Source organism: Archocentrus centrarchus, chromosome 16, assembly GCF_007364275.1.
Source record: "Archocentrus centrarchus isolate MPI-CPG fArcCen1 chromosome 16, fArcCen1, whole genome shotgun sequence".
Taxonomy (NCBI): domain Eukaryota; kingdom Metazoa; phylum Chordata; class Actinopteri; order Cichliformes; family Cichlidae; genus Archocentrus; species Archocentrus centrarchus.
Window position 1 is genome coordinate 21,451,796 of NC_044361.1, and position 16,140 is coordinate 21,467,935.

The following is a 16,140-nucleotide window of genomic DNA, read 5'->3' on the forward strand; positions in this document are numbered from 1 at the left end:
ATAGGAGACATTGGCAGCTAGCTTCAAAAAGTCCAAAATTCTATAAGACTAATGAAATACACTCCAGAGAACAGTGTAGATCAGATGAGAAACTGTCTCTGCCTAAAAGCCGTATGAATGTCCCATTATAGCAGAAACTTCTGTTTGCCAAGGCAGGAAATCTCTTGCTGTTTTGATGAGACAAACATCCATAGAAATCCAGCATTTCAGCAGGGTGCTAATTTGTCATGCCCCGCCACAACATGCAAAATGTATACAAGGCCATTCAATGTCCTGCTGGCTCATGTGGGCCATTATGAGGGGAATAAAAAATTTCACAGCAATATAGACAGAATGAGATGGATTCCTGCATTAAGTGGATGAGGTCCTCTTTGCATCAGGACGTGGGTTACACTACAGTCTACTACACATATGGACTTCTTTGTCCCACATTCCCTCATTCCTTCACATTCCCTCAGCCTTTTCATGACAACAAAATCCTAAAAGCAACGTCCAGTTTTGGGCCATTTTATTGGGACATGTGGCTGTCCATAACAGAGACCTCATCGTATCACCGCATCTCAAACATGACTCTCTTCTGTTTATTTTTGTTACTCTAAAAACAAAATCACTAAAATTAACATATGGCACATTTCCAGCTGGACCAGATAGCCCTTTGATACTGCAAAAGAAGTCCTATTTCTCCCGTCTCCGTCAGCTCATCATCGCTGTGGTGCAACACCATTTCTCCATCTTTCCTTAGTAATAGTGAGCCCGACACATCTAGCTTACACTGGACTCGGTGCTCCTCGGTTTCTGTGGACTTGACACTTTCCAAAGATAACACGGGCCACAGATTTCCACTCACGGGCAAGGCTGAGGCCCTGCTGAGGCAGACTGCCTGATGGGGAACAGACCAAAAAGAGCAGGCACATCTCCTAAGATGCATAGCACTGTACTATCTGATATGCCTTCAAGGTTTACAGTTAGTTACTTCAGATGACAGAAACAGGGACCAATAGTGTGAGAAGACTGTGCACTCAGGGGCTAAAGAGGCTCAGGTGGCTTTAGAAAATGATACCTTAGACAGAATAATAAGAATGTCATTAAGTACAAAAAGGCAAATAAATCAAGGGCATTTATAAGTGCATTCCCTAGTCTACTATGTATAACTCTTCGCAAATGGCTCCTGTGTCCCATTAACTGTGTGTTGCATGTAGATATATATGTCAGTGATATATTGTCCTTTTCTAATATTCAGAGGTAAACTGAGATTTCCAGAAATGATCTGTCCCTCTAAGAGGGCCTAAAAAGCCCAGCCTGGCTGTGTGCACAGTCATACACCACATGGCATCTTAGTGGGGGAACATTCCTCCAAGTCTTTTTCTCTCCCTCTAAAACCATTTTTCTCGATTTAGAAACGGGGGGCACGAAAAGTGGTTTAGTGCAAAAATATGGGGCAGCAGATTAATGCAAAATTAAGCCATAAAAACCTGACATATGTGAAATGTCCCAGACTGGGAATGAAAAATAATTTCTCCTATTCAGGAACTTTCCACAGGAAGAAATACATGAGCCTGAATTCCACTCAGCCTCTTTCTCCCGTGTGCCAAAGAACAAAAAAGGAAGAAATGGTTGGAAGATTTACCATCACCAAAACATTACCATTACAAAATCTCCATTTTGGAGGCTGGGGGGCAGGTATCTGCAGTATGTCCACAAGGTAAGGTCTTGGAAGGAAGTCAGTAAAATTCAAACCAAACAGTGTCTTTACAATACTTTCTTTCCAACTATGTACAACTAAAGACCACAAGGGAAAGTGGAGTGAAATGATGTTATGGCTTCAGTATTCAGTGAAGCTCACAGGAGCTGGGATTGTGTCTTTCTTCCATAAATCACTTCATGGTGACAGGAGGTGGTCCTCTAGTCAGTCAATCTCCCCCTGTGGGGTGACCTCAAGAGGGACAGCTTCCCTCCCAAACAAAAAGAGGGTGCAGCAAGATGACGTTATAAAGGCCTGCGTCAAACCAGCCCTTTCATCCCATAGCATCTATACAATCAGCATCCTAGAATACAGGCAAAAGTAAAAAGAAAGGGAGTGAGGGAGTGTAAGTAAGAGAGAGAGAGTGAGAGTCAAACATGACCTCTATGACCCTTAATATGTGTGTAACTCATGTGGAAAAGGGTGTAGGGTACTCCTGGTGAGCCATGCAGTCAGGGGTCGCCAGGTGGCCCTTAGGGTTGAACAGAATCGACCCCATTTGATCCTGACACTTTTTTTTAGACTCTGCTTTTAAACAACACCCTTTCATTCACTGTCTGTGCATTCACCTCATAATGGCAACATAGACTCATATGATCTTCAATAAAGCCCCAGCGATTGTAGACTAAGTTTGAAGAACATACCAGTTGAATTTGTTCAAAGTGACATAAGAGTGTCACTCACAGGGTAAGCAAAGGAAAGAAAACACGGCAGGTTAGGGTTAAACACTTCCTCTAAATGCTGAGACACAAAGGTCTCAGATGACAACATCTCAGCGGGGAGGGTACCTTTTATTGTCATTTTAGGTATTCTAGGTGTGCCTCCAGTCTCAAACGGCTGATTTTTCATCCCTTTCTTGTTAAAACAAACCTAAACAATATTGCTAGCTTTAGATCTGTTGCACTACATGTACAGGCTGCAGTGCATGAGCGTTTGTTTTGTTTTTGTTTTGCTCCCTCGATTTATGTCATATGCAACCACTTCCAATGTGAGATAGGGAGGAATAAAGCTATCAGTCACGATAAACATTAGGCTACGTTCACACTCCAGGCCTTAATGCTCAATTCCGATTTTTTTGTGAAATTTGTGAAATGTGGTTTTTTTTCTGCGTGGCCGTTCACAAATATATGCGACTTGTATGTGATCTCCTGTGTGAACCACAAACAACCTAAAAGTGTCCAGCATGCGCAGTAGAGGACGCAATAAAGTCACACGTAGTGAGCGTGCTCAGTGTTTGCGAAAGTAAACATGGATCAGGACGCAGAATAGTGACATCTGTCGAGTGTCAATGATGTACAGGTTGGATGAATGTGACCTGGCCATACAGACACAGGTCACATTTGAAAATATCAGATATGTATCAGATTTAGGACCACATATCCAAGTAGCCTGGGTCACATTTGTAAAAATTCGATCTGTGTTGTTCAGACTGTCATGAAAAGATCAGATACAGGTTGCATAAGGGCAAAAAAAAAAAAAAATGAGATTTGGGTCACTTCATTCTGCAGTGTGAACGTAGCCCAGTCACCCATGTGGCTGGAATCTGGCTGATCTGACCAAAATGAGATCAATGTGTTTGCCCATAGAAAAGCACAGCAGACAGCTCTCATTTAAAAAAAAAAAAAGAAAAGGAGGTGTTTGTAGAGATGTGTAGCATGGGTAGACGTATGTCGATAAGTCCAAGAAAGGTTTTGTTTTTTTCATACATTTTGGGCACAGAGGAAATCACCCATTGACAACAGGCATAGCAAATTTATATGCTAAATGAATCCACCAGTTTTTTATGTGCAGAAACTAAATTATAAATGATACTAAGCATAAAAAGTACCCCTTTGTCTAGAAACATGGTAACAAACTCCAGTTGCATTTTTTGTGACAGTCAGCTAAAGCTTCACCCAGTTTAACTGTAACCAATGTAAAAAGAAATGTTCAGAAACCTTATGTGTGTCAATCTAGTGTTACAGTGTCTGCTGTTTTCTGTGTTCACCCACTGTAGTTGGTAAACAAAATTCATTTTACCATCAGTTATGAGGCATGCATTCGATCCACTGATGTGCTTTCCAGTGCACAAAACAGTTTTCTACATGCCGCATGCTTTGCTCAGCTGGAACAGTGGAAACTTACAAGGGAGTCTGGAGCTCATATGCGGTTCATGATGACACATTAGACGTGCAGCTGCTGCATTCTTTGTATGTAGTTATTCAGCTGAAACTCAAATGATTTGGATAATAAAGTGCCCAAACATTACTTGCCATTTTTGCCATACTGAATCACGAGTGGGCTACAGCATAAACGTCATCAAAGGACGGTACGCTTCCTGCCTCTTGACACAAGTGATTAAAGCCTGTATTTATAAGTGAGATGCTGACCTTTTCTTTTTCTTTTCAGTTGGCTGTACTGATAGCATTTAAATGGAATCACAAATATCTGCGGTGCAGTGGCAAAACCTGTGCCAGATCCTGCTAGAATATCATCATGTTCAAAAAACAGGTGACTAGAAGTACACATTATTTATACCTGCCATTACAGATCCAACATCATGGTTGCCAGCAGACCCTCTGGATTTGATACTTTTATCGTGCACTTAAAAATAGACCACTCAAAACACATTCTTTGTTATGTCACTGGTCCCTGCATCAGTTGCCGTTTATACTGGCACGGTTGACTTTGACTGATTAGCCAGTGCCCTTTGTTTGGTTAGAGTTACTGTGAAATGGTTTTACAAAAATGTGAGGGTCAGAGCCAATCAGAGTAGAGCCATAATACAGGTGGGGAAGGGGGGTTATATCCTGCCAGAGTGTCAAATCCTGACAGAAAGCAGAAGACCGAAGAAACATGTTAGTATGCTGCGCCAATCTGAGCAATTTTTTTTTTAGATGAATATTTCGGTAAAAACATTTATCCAGCAATTTAGCAGATAGGCTTCTGAGATTTCCTCAAACCAGACTGAAGATTGGTGCTTTGTAGGTGTTATTTTTCAGCCCCTGCTCTGCATGTTTTCATACAGCTACACAAGTTAACAGCACCACTTAAATAATATGATCTTTTGAATTACTTTATAGAGTGATCGATCGTTTATTAAAGACTGAGAATCTAGTTGGTAATGGTGTTTAACTGGCACATGCGAATGAGGATAACGTAGTCGATTCCATTTAACAAACAGATGTTAGCATAATGTGTCCACCCTCTGTGTTTTGTTTGTGTGTGTGTGTGTGTATGTGTGTGTATGTGTGTCTCAGAACAGAAAATTCAGAATGAAACCCTACACGGCTTCATTTAGCTTTGTGTTGAACCTTGCTAATACAAAAGGCATTCATAATAGTAGAGAACAGACAGAGAGAGCAGCCACTGATGTCATTAAATTCTGAGGTCCAGACACTGGGAGAGATTCAAACATTTTTCATATTCCCAAACATAGAGATTAAAAGCTTACATTCAGGCTTTTATCTTATAAACAAGAAGTCTATTCAAAATATTTCAGTGCTTTGTGTGCTCAGTGATACTTAAGTGACCACTGACAAAACCACCATGCAACACATATGAGTAGATCTAAATGGATCACAACAATGCCTGACATATTCACTGAAAGAAGAGCCCTAACTTTACACAGCTTTAACCACAACAATGATGTAAACATGGCTCGCTTTCCTCGCAGCTTCAGGAAACATTACTTATGGGTCACACCAATTGAGATTTTCACTCCTCTTTATGACCCAGTCTAAGCAAAAGCAGACAGTGTTTCTTTTACTCTCACCACAGAGGAAAATTGGTAAGCTGTTTGTTTAAATGTAATTACAAATGATTTTTTTTTCATTGTTACATTTAAGAATACTATCTACTTGCAAATATCCTTGGTTCCATCATCGTTCCTAGTGACAAAGGCATTTCTGAGTCACAAGTCCATACACTTCTCATGAGTGTTCTGCTTGTATTTCTTAGACTCTGCAGCAATAAATGCAATGTGCATTTTTAGCTTTGAATCCTCTTGTAACCTGCAGTTCAGATGGAACCATCCTACATGCCTGAACTGACTAAGTAGGCTTTTGGCTCAAATTCACACAAGACATTGGGGTCTTTCTCTCTTTTCTCTATCCATGGTTCTTTTCTTCTGCTTTGAAGAATGCAACAAAGGTTGTCCAGTCCTCTCTTGCTGAGGCCACTCTGAGAGTTCCCCTTAAAAGCCATGGGTGGGCTGCAAGAGGAGATTCTCCTGATGCTTGAGCTCCCCCCCCCCCCCCCCCCCCCCCCCCCCCTTTTTTTTTTCTCAACTGGGCTCTCCAGTGGACAGTTTTTCAGCTTCAGTTGCAGCCTTAGACAAAAACTAAGTGAGAACACTGTGGATACTTTAGTAATGTTGACTTCTGTGCTGCAAACATTACACACTTGCTACACTACAATGTCCTCCACTGCCATTCTTCAGATAAGTGTAACATCTCTTATATGTGCTTCTTCACATTTTTTTTTGTGAATGCTGAGACTCCAATGCTATACGTTTTTTTTTTTTTACATTTTACAGAATGCCTGAGTGCCTCCCTCACAGTTTTGTTCAATCTAAACTGGACAGAAAATGACTTGTTGTGAGGCTCCCAGTGAAGAAGATATTATGTTTCATTAAAGACTCTACAATATAAATATTTCTTACCCTGCTCGTGGCCCGCACTTAAGCTTACATCAGCTCTAAAAATAACAAGTGAAGTTCTTGCTTGGCCTTGAACATGTTTGAAGATGATAAAGAGAAACAGATACCTGTTATTACCTAACCCCTACAGTGGATCAATATATGGTCTGTAATATCCACAATAATTCCACAGCTGCACATCATGCCTCCATTCTGTGTGGAGGGCAGTAGTGTCGAGAACCAGAACACGAGGGGACAGCTTTCAAATATCGCTGCAAAATACCGCATACTTTGTGCATTTGCCAAATAACTTGCAGTGAATATTCCTGGAGTTTCTTTTGGAAGGCAGCCAGTTACCACCGCACAAGGTGGAGGCTGCAGGTGTTCCAGAGCTAGACAGTGAGGAGTCCAGGAGAGATTTAAAGAAAATGACACAGTTTATCTGCCTTACACCATGAAATCAAATGCTATTGTTTACCTGATAATCTGCAAGGTTTTCTCTGGCTACAAAATTACACAGAATGTGTCAGGATGATGCAAAGGCAGGAGGAGGTGGAAGAGGCCACAACTTTCCCAGAGAACATGGCAGCCACATGCAATGCCAAAGATCTGCAGTTGAGGAAAGGATTCAGATTAGGTGACAGCCCAGCACTTCTCCACACCAAAAGATCAAATCTCCACCAGTTTCATGAGTGGCAAGAAAATGACTGTCACATCCATTCCTACTTAGTCCTAAAGAGGTCTTATAAATCTTTATTTTTCCAGCTGATGTCAGCTTAAAGACTAAATCAATCTCAGCACATGAATGTTAGAAAATCCAATAAATCCCCCTTCAAAGCAAAACAGCAATGGTAAACTAATTCAGAGCCAGCCAGCTGTGGCAACAGTACTTGATCCAAGGTGAGAGAAGAAATAACAACTCCGTCTCATACAACACTGGATGAGTGACAGTTACTGTAATGACAAACAGACAAAATGTGAAGTGTTTTGGTTCTTTTAAGCATTTCTCATATTCTCCTGATAGATGCAGAGGGAAAGAGACATTTCCTTACAAAGAAACTGACATCAAAGCTGAGGGAAAGAAAAGGAGCCAGCATGACATGCGAGGGAGGATGTGTGATGAATTGCATGGCCCACTAGGATTTGGCTGAAGGCCAGTGGGGTACTGAGGTAAAGGTCAGGGGGGGTTTTTTTCTAGCCAATACTGGCACTCAGATTCTCCCTGCTGATGTAGTATGACCATAACCCCAAAATCAGATCTCAAATATGACAAAGAAGATAAATTAAGCACCACCTGATAGTTCAGAGGTATAAAATTTAGGGATGCATGTGTAGGTTTGGTGTATAGGTGCACATTTGGTGTATTAAAACCATAACAAAACATCAACAAAAAAAAAAAAAAAAGTCCAGAGTAGCAGACAAAAACCTGCAGTGACCGACTAGAATCAAATGACATCAGTCTGAGAACAAAACAACATCTGCTCAAAATGTGACGGATATTTTTCAGTATTTACTTTTTCCTTTGACAGAACAAGAAGTCAATCCATTAATCAAGGAAACAACTGCCAGAATTCCCCAGTAAATCCATGGCATTAGAGTTCTGACATAAGGAGCTAGATAAAACATACTCGTGTTATTTTAAATACCCAGATATTCAATCTTACTTCAATATTACTTGCACAGTATTAGTATACAAATTCAGCACCTGCACATGTAGAAGTAAGCAGCCATCAGGCATGCACCAGTTTCTGCTGAGGATGTAGATGCTCTTGCAAGTGACATTGCTCTTAACATTGAATTCTACTGGCACAAACTGAACTGTGTTACACTTAGTTACATCGTGGCAGCATCATAAGCATGGGTTTACACAATCTTTATATAGATTTTTGGAAAGTAAAGTTCCCTCTTCCCAACTATTAATAATGAATTTTTGCTCTACAGGAATAGAAGTACTGATGGCTTTCCTGACCCATTAGGCTGTTATATGGTGTCTCCAAATTTTGAGAAAAACACCTCTGCATGTACTGGTCTCATGGCAGTTGTAACTTATGACAGAAATCTGACACTATACAAAAAGTTAAGACAAACCTTGTCCCCCATCTCAAGGAGGACAGATGGAGAGAGTAAACACAGACACTGCAGACACCTCAAACCTCAACTATAAAACCACCACAGATTCCTGCAAAAAATATGAATAAACAATTCTGTGCAGACAACAATTAAATACAGGGTTTGTGTACAAAAACAAACAAACAAAAAAAAGATTCCTCCCACCAGCTTCAGCTGTTTAAAAACTGCGGTTAGCGAGTTTATACACCTGTCCACTTCAACAGTCTCACAGCAGCGATGGTCTGATTCGCAGAGCATCCACTCTTACCTCTCAAACTCATACACCATAATGTCTCTTTGCAAAACTATATTTTATAACCTGCAATGGTTTAAATGGTTATCACTCATCCGATTTTGTGACAAAAGCTTGGATAGCTGTCAGAAGGGAAAGAAGAAGACTAAAACAGATCATTTACCACACTGAAACATCCCTTCTTATCCAGAGGGACGATGTTTAGTCCCCTGGTCAGGCTCCACGCTCAGGCTTCTCTGGCAGTCCTGTAAACACGGCAAGAAAAAAAATACTCCCCTCGTGGGTGAAAATGTAGACAGCTAGCTTCTTTTCTGGATGGGTGAGGAGCAGCGCTGAGGGGCCTTACAACTGGAAACAGATGGTTTCTTAATATGTGCATACCTTTGGATGAGTGTGTGCGAGTGAATGCGAACAGATGAATACGCTTATATGAATTGATGTAGTAGTCGATTTGTACAATATGTGAAGCAAATCTACAGCAAATCTTACTAGCAATTAAGGCTAATCCTATAAAGAAATGGAAAATGTGGCATTTTAGTGCTGACGACAGAGGGACAAAACACACAAAATGTAGGGAAACGTTGTGCTGCACTGTTCCACATAAACGACACATTAACCTAAGCCGTGTTGTTATCTCACTGCATGTGGCTGTCGGGCTCATGGCCAAACAGAAAGAACATTTTAAAAAAGCAGAAAGAGCCAAAGTGTGAGTTGAGCGATACCATCAAACCTTCCAATAATCTCGAGTTACTATCAGCTATGATTTGAACAGCAAGACCCATTCCGCTCACTTTTCTTGTTTGCTGCTTCAGATTTCTCTTCTTTGGCACGGCGTTGTTTAGGTTGGCCTCCTGGGGAGGCTCCGAGTCCATGATCCCATTTTGGGGTCTCTTTGAGGCCAGTCAAAGTGATGGCAGTCCAGGCCATTTGATCATCTTATGTCTCCCACGTGCCATGTGATATGCATGTTTTTAATTATTCTCCTCTTGCTTGGCACTCCCCTGCCTCAAATGTGGCTTGTTATTGGATTTTATTGCTTTGATGTGACTCCAAAGTGCGGTGACTTCAACTCTGGGGATTTTCTGTATGTACATTCTCTTACAACAAGCCACCTAAAGAGGCACTGTGACAGAGGTACGGTATTAAAATGGTGCTACTGTAATAACAATCAAATAGGGAATTCAAATAAATGCACAGGTTTTCCAATCATTTTTAACTTGGCTTTAAATAAATCCTTTGTTTCCTTACAAAATGATATCAAAGATTTCATGCTGATCCCAAGCTTTTAATAGCCAAGTCAACTACTGGAATTACTTTTATGTGTGTGGACAAAAGTGCAGATCGCAGAGTACATATCTGGCAGAGCGTCTGGAAAAAACAAGACACTGTGGTTGGAATAAAACATTAAAACCCACAGGTGATCTTATCATTTTAAGTTATTGTGCTGACATCACCCACTCACTCACACACACACACACACACACACACACACACACACACACACACACACACACACACACACACACACACACACACACAATAATACATTAATTAGACAAAACAAACATGTAAGGAGCCCAAACTCTTAATGTGCACTGTTAGTTGCCAAGAACTAATCTTCCAACATGGTGTGCAGAGGGATAATTGTAGAAAATTTACAGCTCATCGTCTTCCACTTTAACAACCGCAGAGTTTTCAGTTGTGAACCTGAAGATCAAAACTACCAATTTGAAAAAAATTATAGCTTTAAGAGAAAACACCAGTCAGCAATGAGTGGTCACAATGAATCATGCCCTGAGCCCAGATTATAAGTGGTTGTAAAAGACAAGGCAGATAATCCACCAAGAATGTGTCGCCTCTGATTACAGCTGCCACTTTTCAGCTAGGATCGGTGTGGTGACAGATGAACCTGCTCTCAAAGGGGAAATATCAACAAACTTGAGCTTTGAAATGTATGATGTCTACCTTTGAGAATAGCAGGCATTTGCTAATAAGAAAGAAAAAAAAAGTTTGCACTACCCTAAACTGTGTACGACAGTAACAACACAATTAACAGAATACAGTTCATGTACATGGTACTGTTTCTGGTGCCAGATGTGCTGGTCTGATTATTTCAGAAACTGCTGATCTACTGGGATTTTCCCACACAACCAGCTCTAGAGTTTATAGAGAATGGTCTAAAAAAAAAAAAAAAAAAAAAAATCCAGTGACCGGCAGCTCATTGGGTGAAAATACCTTGATGATGAGGCCAGAGGCCAGAGGAGAATGGCGAGACTGGTTCAAATTGATATGAAGGCAGCAGTAACTCAAATAACCACTCGTATGCAGAAAAGCATTTCTGACCACACAAAACATTGAACCTTAAAGCAGATGTGCTACAGCAGCAGAAGACCACTTCTGTCAGCTAAGAACAAGAAACTGAGGCTACAATTCACATGGGCTCACCAGTACTGGACAGTAGAGGACTGGGAAAAGATTGCATCTTTCCAGTCTTTTGACACTCATCAATTTCTGTCAATTTCATTAAGCAGAAATTGAGTCTGATGAGTCTTAATTTCTGCTGCAACATTCAGCTAGTAGGGTCAGAGTTTGGTGTGAACAATATAAAAACATGGATCCATCCTGTCTTGTATCAATGTTTCAGGCTGGTGGTGATGTAATGCATCACCAGGTTATTTTCTTGGCATATTTGGGCCCCTTAGTACCAACTGAGCATTGTTTAAATACCACAGCCTACCTGAGTATTGTTGCGGACCATGTCTATTGCTTTATGACCACAGTCTACCCATCTTCTGATGGCTATTTCCAGCAGGATAACACACCATGTCACAAAGCTCAAATCGACACAAACTGGTTTCTTGAACATAAAAGAGAGTTCACTGTACTCAAATGTCCTCCACAGTCACCAGATCTCAATCCAATAGAGCACTTTTGGGATGTGGTGAAATGGGAGGTTGTGGAGCCGACAAATCTGCAGCAACTGTGTGATGCTATCATGTCATTATGGACCAAAGTCTCTGAGGAATGTTTCCAGCACTGTTGAATCTGTGCCACAAAGACAAAAGAGGGTCTTACCCAGTAGGTGCACCTAATAAAGTGTCCGGTTAGTGCACATACATCTGTGATTCCAGGGAAAGACATTTTGGAATCTTCACTTTGAAATAACTACTAATGATTACAAAGCACATGTGACATTTGTTAATTCTTAACTTGGTATCCCCATTAAAAAATTCTGCGGCCCAGACTAATACAACTGTCTGTCTTCAGTCTCTTCATGCCATGACAACATGGCAACTCCCGCAGCTTCAGAAACAAAAATGCACTTAAAAAGAGGACTGGCAGACAACAGGAAAATAATCATGAGACTGCTTTAATCAGGCCCTCAATACCACATCTAGTCCACTGACAACAACAACAGCCTAAAACTTTAAACAGGCCGGGGCCAATGCTAACACGCTGAGAGGGACAAAATGCAAACAAACATCAAACTATAACCTCCACGGGTTATCTAATGACAAAAAAATGCATCGAATAAAACTTTATGACATGAATACAAACAAATACCTAAACAGTTTCATGTCACCCTGCCACAGTGCTATGGATCTTTTATTGTGAAATATCCATTCCACTGTAATTCATTCCATTAATCACTGTCGAGCACTGTTTATGGCCTCTGAGCTCCAGGAAGGCTCACACTAACAAGCCAATCTAGTCAAACAGTCACCTGAACACCATAAAAGCAAATACAAGTCATTTAGGCTTCGTTTATCGTAAATGGTCACGATTATAAAACAGCTCAAGATAATGAAATTACGCTTAGCTAAAACATAGCATAGTGCCAGGTAGGTCCTTTTAGTATACAGAGAGACCAGATGATCTCACTTTGTGATTACAACAGCAGTGGATTAGTAAAAAGCAGTTTAATAAACCATTAAGTCTTTGGGTGAAACATTTCCTTCCTCCCCTCTGTTGCACAGATTTTTGTCTTGACATATGCATGTGAGCGCTAATGACTATGATTAAGGAAACCCGGATTAGGGCTCGTTGTGGTTCATGACACATACACACAGACAGACAAATAGAAAGCTGCCCCTGCGATGGATACATTTGGAGAAAGGCAAAGAAAAAAAAACAGATAACATAAACACCACAATGTACAGCTTAATTCAAACTTGAAATACACGCAACGGGTTTTCCACAAAATAGTGCTAAATGATACCAATTAGAATACACACAGTTGTAACCAACTCATCACTCATGTTCATGGAGGGGGCCTCTAGGATAAACAGAAAACCTTAACAACATGGGTGTGCTATTCTAGCACATAATCTTAAGTGAGGAGACATTTAAAAAAGAAAAAAAAATCCAGAGCTTTAGAAAATCAGTGTTAAAGCCACTCAAATGCCTCTGTATGTCCATTACTGGCTCTTTTATAAAGGTATTTTATTGTAACAGAGTGCAGTTTTTTTTTTTTTTTGGTTTTTTTTTTTTTATATGATTTCTCATTATATCCAGACAAAAAAGAATATGGCCAGCAAAAGAACAAAGTCATTGAAATGTATGGGGGTCTGAGAGAAATACTCCATCCCTTAATACAGAGCAAGGGTACAGCCGTGAAGTATAGCACAGCATTTATCCTCAGAAAACTAATAAATTATTTACTATGCATAGCAAGAAAATCACCCAGTAATTCTGTGCTCGTGGGGCTACGAGGTAAGCTCACTAGTCAGATAAAATTAGGCTCAAATGTCTGGACAATTTACAGTAACAGTGACCACCTCAGCTTGAGGAAATAAATCAGCTAACCGCCCAGGCATTCACCGAGGGAGACTGGAGAGGGGCAACAGGTGGCTGTCAACTTAGAGAGAAAGAGGGTCATCATCCACTTAAAGAGCAGCAAGTCTGTCTGTCACTCCCCAGGCTCCACTAAGCTAAGCCAAGCACCAGCAGGAGGACAGAATAAAGCCAGTTCAGTTGTGAGCTGCGTTCAGTCAAATATTCACAAGTATGACCATGTTAAACATGTGACATGTTACATCAAGCACTGATTAGAAATGACTTTTGGCTATCCTGCTATTAAATCAGGGGGGGCCTCCCCTAACAATATCATTAACAACAGGAATTTAGCAGTGCAGAACATATGATAGGTCTACTATATCAATTACATAATTACAGTAAAGCGCATCAAAGAGAAATCTTTTTTTTTTTTTTTTTTTTTGTGCAATCAACATGTGCAAACTTGGCCTAATCAGGTTCGGGAAAAAGCTGCTTTTCTCGCGTGTCTCTCCAAATGCTGAATGAGTTGCCACGGCATAGCAATTTTCCCAACCTTTCCATTACACGTCATACATCAGCAGGTGCAATAAATAAGCAAAAAGAGAACCCTCAGATAGTTCTTGCATCATAGTGATCTCATTCAAGTGAAAAATGTCTGTGATTTTGGTTCACTTGTACTGCAAGCAGCCAAATATAAAATCTGACAATTTACAGCCTAATAGCCTTTGCAGACCCTGGGTTATTTTTGCACTTGATGCCTGTAGAGGAGGAATGTGTTCCTCCAATTTACACTACTGACAGCCCTAATGCTCTACTGGAAAACGACTTCTTAAAGCATGTGTAGTACTTTATTATATTAAACATGTAGCAAACAAGGTAACAAAACCGATAACGCCTTGTTGGTTTAACCTTTCCAGAAAGATGTAGAAAAATAAAGTACCTAAACCTTAATCTGAAAGTACAATGCAGTTAGTAAAAGAACAACCTCAGTTTAAACAAAAGCCAGTTTGTGTGTGCGCGCATACGTGTCGGCACACGTGCCATGTGCACGCACGTTTGCATGTGTTTTCACTCAGCTCTGTGCTCGTTCCCTCACATTGCTCAAAGACACCAGGAGGCCCAATTAAACAAAGTGACAGAACACAGTAACTCCGAAAACATAACATGTTTTCAGCGTCTGCTCCATGCCAGTGCTCTGTGCTCAGAGTGTTGCTGAAATGCTGCTGTCACTCAGATTACAGGACTGCTGGCTTTTTTCCACAACTGCTGCTGTGCAAGTTTTACAAGGATCTACATAAAATAATCAACTGGTGGCAGAGCTAATTAAAGCTGATATAGTCAGAGGGAGACAAATTATAGAGTGAAATGTGACAAATGTGTAGTGTAGAGTGCAGTTTATTACTCACCGATACACGCGTGAACTCTGACTGATAGCTGCGTTCGGAGAATGATGCTGTGTTTCTTTCCTCGTCTACGAAGAGAAAGGACAAACGGAGTTAAAGCAACATGTTAGAAGATATTGGACCATTATGATTATTTCTGTTGACATGTGCGTGCCAGAAGTAGGTGCGCATGTTGACAAGATAATAGAGGCTGAATAGCTCTTGTTAAAAGGTGCAAAATGATCTTCCAGCTAAAGTCTTTTTCAACAAGCTATTCTATTACGTTTCAGGCAACATTTGCAGTTTGAACACAGCGGGAAGCAGATCAGGGAAAAGGTCTTCATCAATGAAAATGAAGGATGGGAGCAACCCTGAGGTCAGCTCCACCCCCCACCCCCCGTGCTAATGGAGATATGCCAAGACCCTGTCACCATCCTGTCAAAAGCTCACAATGTCTGAATGACAATCAAAAACAAAGACAACATTGTGCACGAATGCTATTCAGTCCCGATAATGAATGCGAGAGCAGTTTAGTTCAGTTAAAAGATCATTTTTTTTCGGCTCTTGTAAAGATACTCCTGAATGTATGAACAGACACTGAAGTTGGTAAAAGATGCTCTTTTAAAGGATATGGATATTTTCAAAAAAAATCCAGTGATGCACAGGTTCATCTCTCAATACTTTGCAGCTTCCGTCCTGGGCCTGTGGTGCTCCCAGACCTAATTGTTTAATGAGTTACCTACTGTATATGCACTTTTGTTTAAGCTTGGTACATCACCCTTCTGCTTGCAGCTGGATCCTTCATTGTGCCTTTAACTTCCCAACTGGGTAAAAAAAACATACAAACAAGCCAAATGTAGACAAGAGCACAGCAGGTAGAGTTGCATAACAACCCCCCCCCCCGCCCCTTCCTAATTTGGCTCACTGACAAATGGGCTTTTATGCCAGCTGCATAGAGGTTGTGTGATTGTTCTGAGTGGCACAGTGCCAGCAGCAGATTGTCACTTTCAAACCATCAGGCAGGAGCAGGTCCGACAGAAAGAGAATAAAATCCATCGGTGCAGAAGGCAGTTCCTACTGCTGCCTCGCCACAAACAAACAGAATTACTGCAGAGCAGCGCCACACACCCAGACAGACTGACACACTGACATGTTTTCCGGCCCCAACCAGTCAGTGGGAGACTGAGCTGATATGCGCCCAAGCAGATGACATGACAGGGGAAGTCTGCTTCTGCTCACTGTTTATCAAATATAATATCCA

At 40.9% G+C, this 16,140-nt stretch overlaps 1 protein-coding gene across 2 annotated transcripts in view; it reads right to left on the reverse strand.

Annotated features, from left to right (window-relative positions):
- Positions 1 to 16,140, reverse strand: part of fhod3b (formin homology 2 domain containing 3b) — an 87,550-nt gene that overhangs the window by 60,438 nt on the left and 10,972 nt on the right. For both annotated transcript variants that reach the window (XM_030750739.1, XM_030750740.1), the window contains exon 3: positions 14,904 to 14,968. In XM_030750739.1, the coding sequence (XP_030606599.1) occupies positions 14,904 to 14,968 (65 nt within the window). The remainder of the gene's footprint in view (positions 1 to 14,903; positions 14,969 to 16,140) is intronic.